We start from the raw sequence: 7,796 nt of genomic DNA, 5'->3' as shown, positions 1-7,796 counted from the left end.
GTAACGGCGTAGAAGGGAAGAAGTTAAATTTTTAGTGGCAGTGAAGGAATGGACTAAATTTTGATGGCAGGGATGGGCTACATTTCCAATGACATACAACTCAATTCCTAGAAGCTTTCAAAGTCTACCCAATCCCTAGAAGCTTTCAAAGTTACTAGCTACGCATCATCTGAGCTTTACACGAGAATTTGCACCAAGAGCATACCCTATTTCTTCTCTTTTGATCTTTTCAAGATAATTTACGAGCCGGCCACTGTTTGCGTAGATGGTATTCACGGAAAAGAAAAGAACCTCTACAAGTTCCAGTGTGCCTAAACCTACTCAATCATACGCAAAATTAGTGATATATTTACTAAATCTAGAACGTTGAGTGGCAACAAGGGAGGCAACCGGAGCTCTTGAGCAATGATTTACAGATTTACATGTACCGCAGTCTCCCCCGTTTTTTACAGTTTCAGAAAGAAACCTCTATATATAGCACCACGGATTCTGATGGGGCCAGCCTGCGGTCACTGAGTCACTCCCTTGCTCTCCTGTTAATGTTACTTATATGCAATGTCACACGATCACAGCTCCATTGACTCAGATGAGGGCGTTTCAACAGCAGTGGTGCTAGTCAGACGCGGCTCCCAGTCTGAAATCTCCAGGAGCCTGGTCCAGGCATGGTTACATCTCAGCAGCCAGCCATCTGTTAGCTGATTCTTGTAAGCGTCGATTTCAGGCACCATGTGTCAAAAGCTGCTGATATTTGGTGTAATCAATCCCATTCAACCTAACACAGCACAAGATCTGCTCGGGCAGCTCTTCAGCTTTATTTCCCTGCAGTCAGAAATGAGCACATTTAATGACCTGACCAATCTTTTTTTTCTGGGAAAATACAATATTGCATAGCAAAGAACATGGTGTCATTTACAATTGGCATACCTGAATAGTCAGCCCAACGTCTAAAACGCATGCTTTTAGCCTGTCCAAAAATGTTTCAAAACCTTTCCTTGAGATGTAGCTAAATCTGTGCATGTCAATGTCAATCTCAAAGTAGTTATCACCCTGCAGAGAAGCAGAGCATGAGTCCATATTCCTTCTTGAGAGTGAGTTCAAAGTATATGGTCCAAACAAGATACTTCTACGAGACTATGATGTTGTATTCTTTCTTTCTTTTTTTGAAACAACATTGCATTTCTTTCTAAAGAACATTGATGAATACCAAAAAACAATTTCAAGAAATAAACAAAACTAACCAAGTAAAATTCATGCTGTGGCCTAGAAAGCACAGGCTTCTCATTGTATGCATGCATTAGCTTCCTCTCCGCTGCACTCAAAGGAAGATCCTCCAGATTAGCCACCCGGCCAAGTATCTTTAGCCGCTCTCGGAATGGTATACTTGTTTCCATTGGAAAAGCCTTTATCTTCTCTACATGATCATCAACCAACCTCTGTTTGGGGAGGTGGGAAGGTATTATTTACTTATTAATAAGTAGAACAGGAATAGCTTTCACAGTTGACAGATAATCGAGCCCAAAAAAATACTGATTAAGAACAAATTTTACACTTATCAATGATATAAAGAGAGACTACATTTCCTGAACAGAATTCGGTAACTGAAACCAAATTTTAACATGCAAAAATGCTTCATCTTTTCTTATTTGCATGTGATGTGCTACATAAGTGATATGCATCTTTTCTACCTTAATCAACTAATAAGCGTAAGGATTTGAATGGTAGGACGCTTTAGTTAAAAGAATGGCAAAAGCCCAAAAAGGACCCTTAGCTGAAGTCCACCCTAAAGAATGCGATGCGATATCTTCTAACCAATAATTCTGAGCTCAAATGCTGGGAAAAACATGATACATTTCTGCATGGCTGATTAGTTACTAAATCAATCATTGAGGCTGGCAATAAGTATTATCCACTTTGCATCACCTGCATGAATTTGATACTAAGTCTATAATTACCATACTTTTTCTGATCTTACTCATTTTCATTGACTAAACATGGACGCCAGTATTATTACATATAAAATTAAAAAAAATAGTAAGCACATATATTAGCGAAAATGGTATTTAAGACCAGTCCAGCTCTTACTCTGATACTTTCTATGAATAAAGGTGGAAGCTCTTTTGAGTAACCATCAGAAAGCCTAAAATACAGAACAAAGCTCATCCCTTCCCCATCAGTTTCATTCTGAAACAATGAAGCTGGATATAGTGGGACCTGAGAAAAGCATATGAATGTCAACACACTAATTGGATAATGACGAGCATACAGCTTTCAGTGAAAATATTGATAGTGCATAAGTCTAACTGAAATTCATATTTTCTTTTTGAAAAGGTTGATATGATGGCACGGCGGTGCAACATACTTCAGGCAAAATAAACATGCTACAAGGAGCTCACCAATTGCTTCAGACTAATCCTTTGTACTAGTGTCACTAACGTGAAATTATTTGGTGGTAAACATAGGTGTTAGCTGGTACCCATCTAAAGTAATACTTCGTCCGCTCGGAAATATAAGTCCATTAGGACATAAACAGTTTGACATGCTCTCCAATATGACAATTTGATTCCCAAATTTATAAAAAATTATTATCTTACAAGGAAAGAGTTATATATTATGAAAGTCCCCACGCGCCAAGTTCTTCAGATGGCTCATGGTCCAGGACAAACTGTAGTGCAAAAGGAACCTGCTACGAAAGAACATCATCGACTCAGCCACTTGTGATCTTTGTCAACATGCAGAGGAGGATGCTGACCACCTCTTCTCCAAGTGCCCATTCGCCCGTCAGTGCTGGACCAAGCTCGGATAGCCGGAATCTTCGGTGCCATCACCGGCATCCATTAGGAACACTGAACCTCCAGGTGAGGTCCCCGCTACTCTCCTCTCCACGTTCCTCCTCCTATGTTGCTGGCGCCTGTGGAAACACAGGCATGATGTTGTGTTCAAAGCACAACAGCCCAATCTTGGCTATAGATGTCCAAACGGGCAGCCTGACCTGACCTGGCACGGGCCCGGCTAGGCCCTGCCAACTTCGTGCCGTGCTAGGCCCAGCACTACGCCACCACCGTGCCAGGCCGTGCCCGCCCACAGGCTCCACCAGCGGGCCAGGCATGGGCCCATGGGCCCATTTCGTGCCAGGCCAGCACGGCTGGCACGGCCAGCCCGATGAGACCCGTGCCAGCCCAAGCACGGTGGAGAAGTCGACGCCGCCCGCCAAGATCTGTGGAGGAGATGAGAGGGGGAGCAGCGCCAATGGTGGAGGAGAGGAGAAGGGAGTGCATGCGGCCGCGCTGGCCTCCACCGCCTGCCCGATCGCTGCCCCAGGGTGCCGCCGCCGCTGCTGCCTACCAGCTCGGTGAACTGAGCTCGCGCGTCACCGCTCCTAGAGGAGTCGCCGAAGGGATGAGGGAGGACGGAGGGAGGTGGAACCATGGAGGTCAGAGGGAGGATGGGGAGCGGCTCCAGCCTGGAGGAGGGATGAGAAGATGAGGATAGAAGAAGTGGAGAATTGTACGGTGGTCAGGTGGAGAAGTTAACGGGCCTTATCGGGCCCACCACCTAAAACCGTGCCAAGCCGGGCCACCCGTCATGCTGGGTGGCGGCCCACACCCGGCACTAGCTACCGGGCTGGACCAGCACAGGCACGAAGTCCGTCGTGCTGGGCCGGGCTTAGACCGGGCCAAAAAAGGGCTCCTAGGCGGGCTTCCGGGCCGCGGGCCATCTGGACATTTGTAATCTTGGCAGTCTGCTCCACGGCTGCAAGGAAGACTGACTGCTATGGTGAGGACGACTGCCTCGTACGCATCGAATGGTGGTCAATGTATGCTGTAATTTGTTCACTATGGCATAAGCTCTTCCCTCCCCTCTAATCATGTATTAAATCTGGCCTAGGGCCCAAAACTCTGTAATCGGTGAACACACCGTCCATTACCGGCTTGCCGGCATCAGTGGAAAAGAATCAGGTGGGGACTCTCATCCCCTCCGTCGTTCACTCAAAAAAATATATTATGAAAGTATTTTCCATAATGAATCTAACAATACAATCTTGTGTTGTTAATCTTATATAAAATCTTATCCATTGATGGTAAATGGTAACAATGTTTGACTTAAGACCAAACATAGATGGACTTATATCCGATCAGAGGAAGTATGTTCAGTGCCAGTAGACATGCAGTTCATTTCACCACCTTAAGACTAATTAGACATGTGTCTCCAAATGTAACAATTGGACATATTGAACATCATGAGAAAGAAAAAGGACCAGCATATACAATAAACAGAAAATTGTTTCACATAGGATGCTTCGATACATTCAGGGTTTGAGAATAAGAGCACTGCCCACAAAAGTTTCACCTAAAGTGTATTCGGTATACTTATGACTTACCTGTACATTTACCACCAAAAGAGGTGGGAGTCTGCTGGAGAGTTGAATATCAGGAAGTTGGACAAATCGAGATATATGATTGAGTTTCTGTGGCGATAAGTACACATCAACTCCAAATGGATAATATGCAGCATAATTCGGAGCAAGCTCTTTCTTCTTATCCCTGGAAAAGTGCACTTGAAACTAAGATCGCTCCCATTTAGGCATTCAGGAGTTACAAACAAAACCGCAATGTATATGAACATGATACTGAAAGAAAGGCATTTACCTAAAATAGTTTGCTCCACGGACTCGGAAAGTACCAGGATCAATATGAGACCAGCTGTTGAGTAGTTTCGTATCCAACAAGCATAACTGTACTTGTTTACCTGCTAGAGGCCTTTCAAGGAAATCCTTCGTAGATACTGAAACAAAAAAAAAGTCACTTTAATAGATTTCCTAGCAAAGTTAACATGTTTGGCATTTTTTATCTTTTAGGGAAAGAAAATACTCCCAGCACTTGTGGTGTATCAACACGTTAACCTCAACGGATGCTATGTTACTTGAAATTTCTTAAAAATTATGGCATGCATGCGACAAAAAAGCTTAGGGAAGCTGGCAAGACCTTCTAAACTTATGTCCCGCATATTCACAGCGAATAACTTTGTTTCAATAAGCATCTCCCTTACATTTCTGTTATGTTCCTGCTGTTCTGCAGACCGATGATAAGTACAACTAGGGAATCTTAACTTTTTGATGTGTTCCAATGCAAGAGTCTTATCAATACAATGCTAACATTAAATGAAAGATGATTGATTTGATAAGGGCGAACCGTGCAAGCAATGAAGATATTGTCACTACTTGAAAGCATCAATTCTCTGTGCTACCTTTTGCCTTTTCTCTTCTTTGTTGCTTAATGAACTGTCCTATTGATGCTCATAATTTGACTACCAATATGTCATGAAAGGAACCAAGCAAGTTGCCGGCAAAGTTTTAACTCATCAAACACAATAACATGGAAAAGTGTGCCATGTTGGCAAAAACTGGTACAAACTGCAGTTTTGCTTTTGGGAAAGGCATCTTAATTATTAATCAAATGGCTTATTAAGAGATGCTTACGTAGTGTGGAAGATGGATGAGCTTCACCAGATTTCTTCTTGAACGAGAGCTTCAAAGAAGGCATCTTCATTGAATGAGTAGGGCTCGAGGAAAGAGCTCTTTTCTTTTCGTTTACTCCAACAGCAGAGGCAATACAAGGGAGACAATTATTAGGCAGAAGCCCGCAATCATCCAGTATCCTTCCTCCACCGTGCGTGCTATCCTCGCCAGAAACACTCAGCACATCGTCATGGCTCAAGGAGGTCCTCACACCATTCTCCGAGCTTCCCTTTGACAGTTCACTGGACTTTGGCTTTCTATGGTGATGCTCGCCTGATTGTGCAGCTTCCTTGAAGCTCCCACTGTTGCCATCTCTAGTGCTCAATGCCGCTTCATTCTCAAAGCCATTCAATGAACAAGCATCTGCAAGATCAAAATGAAGTTCAATCCGTTCAATCAAAAAGCGTGTGCAAATGAAAAGCAGCTCAGCATGTTCAACTAAACCATTGAAAATTGAATCATGCTGTGAGGGGGACCTAGCTACCAAGCTAGGATCGCATTATGACATCAGTCTTAGTACCATCTTGCACGCTGTGGAAGTCGTCCTCGGCGTCCGACTCGCTCATCGCCAAGGAGTCGTACCATGCCTCCTCAATGCTCCCGGACACTGCTGCACGAGAGGCCCCGGGAATCACGTCAGGTCAAATTGGACTAGCGAGTACGAATTGACGCGACGAACTTCGATGCCTACTGAATTGTACCCCGGATACTAGCTGCAACCCCACTCTACAGAACAGGGTAGCACAAGCTTCCGCGAGCTATACGAATAAAGAAAGCGAGTAGCTGCTGCTGGACGCGCACGATCCCCGGATGCAGTAATTTAATTTAACCCCACCCTGGAGCGCGCAATCTCGCGCCCATGGTCCCCCGGAGATCAGAATCTCCAACCCCGAAACGAGCAGCGTGGCGGGGGAAGGCGCACGGGGGAGAGGAAGAGGAGAAAGCAACCCGTCCGTCGACCCCCCACCCACCCACCTTGGAACGCGGGGTTGCTGTACGTCCGGTGATCGGCGGCGAGCGCGGACGGCGAGGCGGGCACCTCGGCCTCCTGGATGGTCTCCATCGACGCGGCGCGCGACGGCGCCTTCCTCCGCCCCTTGGACGCGCGGCGGCTGCGCCTGCGCCGCGCCCCGCTCCCGCCGCCCGACCGGCCGCCGGCGTCCCCCGACCGCGGCGTGTGGGGCTTCCCCACGCATGCGCTGGGCCGCGACACGCACGCCCCCATCCCCCCGCCCTCCTCGTCCGTGCGGGGCGGGGGCGAGGCGAGGCGAGATCGGCCGCCGCGGGGGCGCGCGGAGAGGCGGCGGTTGGTTGCTTGGGAGGAGGGAGGGATCTCCAAGAGGGGACTCGCCGCGCGGCGGGTCGGGGCGCGCACCGCAACGCGAACCTTGTGGTGGTGGCCTTGGTGGATGCAGGTGGTGGGCGAGGAGGCGAGAAGGAGGCGGAGGTGGTGGTGTGTGGTGGCGTGGGCTGGCCTGCGGTGCGGTGCGGTGCGGTGCGGCGCCTCCGCTCCGTCTCGTTACGTTTCGTTTCGGCTTTCGCAGTTCGGGGGGGGCCTCCCTTTCTTTCCCACACGAGTGGGGTGGGCGGCGGCGGCGGTGGGGGTAGTACTAGTAGCAGCAGTAGGAGGCGTCGTCGTCCGTCGTCGCGACGCGCATGGACGCGGTCCGTGGTAGGCGGCTGGTCGTTTCGTCCGGGGTGGGCCTTTTTTTTCTGGTTGGGTGGGGTGGGGCCCGCGCTTTCGCCGCTGCTGGTGGGGGTTGGGGGCGCGTTGGGGAAACCTGTGACGTGATGCTGCTTGTGGGTCGCAGGGGGTACGTGCGCCACTGTCGACCGGTACAGGTGAGGTTTAGATTTTGAGGTGGCATTGGCAGGCGGCGCAAGTGAATGGGCGCTGTCACGCTGCCAGGGCACGTAAAGGCCTGCTTGGCTCGACCGAGGTGGTTTGTTCTACTCGATGGAAGGGGAGAAAAGGATTATTTTGATCTAGTCGAGAGATGTTGAATTATTATAATTCATATCGTAATTATCTCTCGTAGTATAAATACATCGAATGATTTAAACAAGCCACCTCTCCGTTCTCAAAATGAGCGCATTTAGAAAAGCCGTGGACTTAAAAGATGTGCGTGTGATGAAATCGAAGGTTACGTAGTCCCCTTCGAATGGGGTCACGTAATTTTTCGTGTTGGCAACTGACTTGACAGAAAGTCCCGTATCACGTGCGACCTCAGGCATGGATCATCGAATCGCACGTGCACCATGATCGACGCGCCACGTGGCC

General features: G+C 47.9%; 1 protein-coding gene across 2 annotated transcripts; it reads right to left on the bottom strand.

Annotated features, from left to right (window-relative positions):
* Positions 1-226: 226 nt before the first annotated feature.
* LOC101768910 lies at positions 227-7,095 on the bottom strand. 2 transcript variants are annotated; one of them, XM_004982057.3, is made up of 9 exons: positions 6,491-7,095; positions 6,036-6,125; positions 5,477-5,878; positions 4,647-4,782; positions 4,379-4,541; positions 2,083-2,211; positions 1,239-1,433; positions 925-1,047; positions 227-819 (listed from the first exon to the last, which is right to left on the bottom strand). In XM_004982057.3, exons 1-9 carry the CDS (start codon positions 6,738-6,740, stop codon positions 718-720), a joined length of 1,590 nt encoding a protein of 529 aa, XP_004982114.2. In that variant the 5' UTR covers positions 6,741-7,095; the 3' UTR covers positions 227-717. The 2 variants fall into 2 exon arrangements, with proteins under 2 accessions (XP_004982114.2, XP_004982113.1); XM_004982056.2 differs by having other exon boundaries at positions 6,036-6,122.
* Between the last annotated feature and the right edge of the window lie 701 nt (positions 7,096-7,796).

The sequence above is a fragment of the Setaria italica genome, chromosome IX (assembly GCF_000263155.2).
Source record: "Setaria italica strain Yugu1 chromosome IX, Setaria_italica_v2.0, whole genome shotgun sequence".
Lineage (NCBI taxonomy): Eukaryota > Viridiplantae > Streptophyta > Magnoliopsida > Poales > Poaceae > Setaria > Setaria italica.
This window is presented reverse-complemented; position numbering and strand designations above follow the sequence as displayed.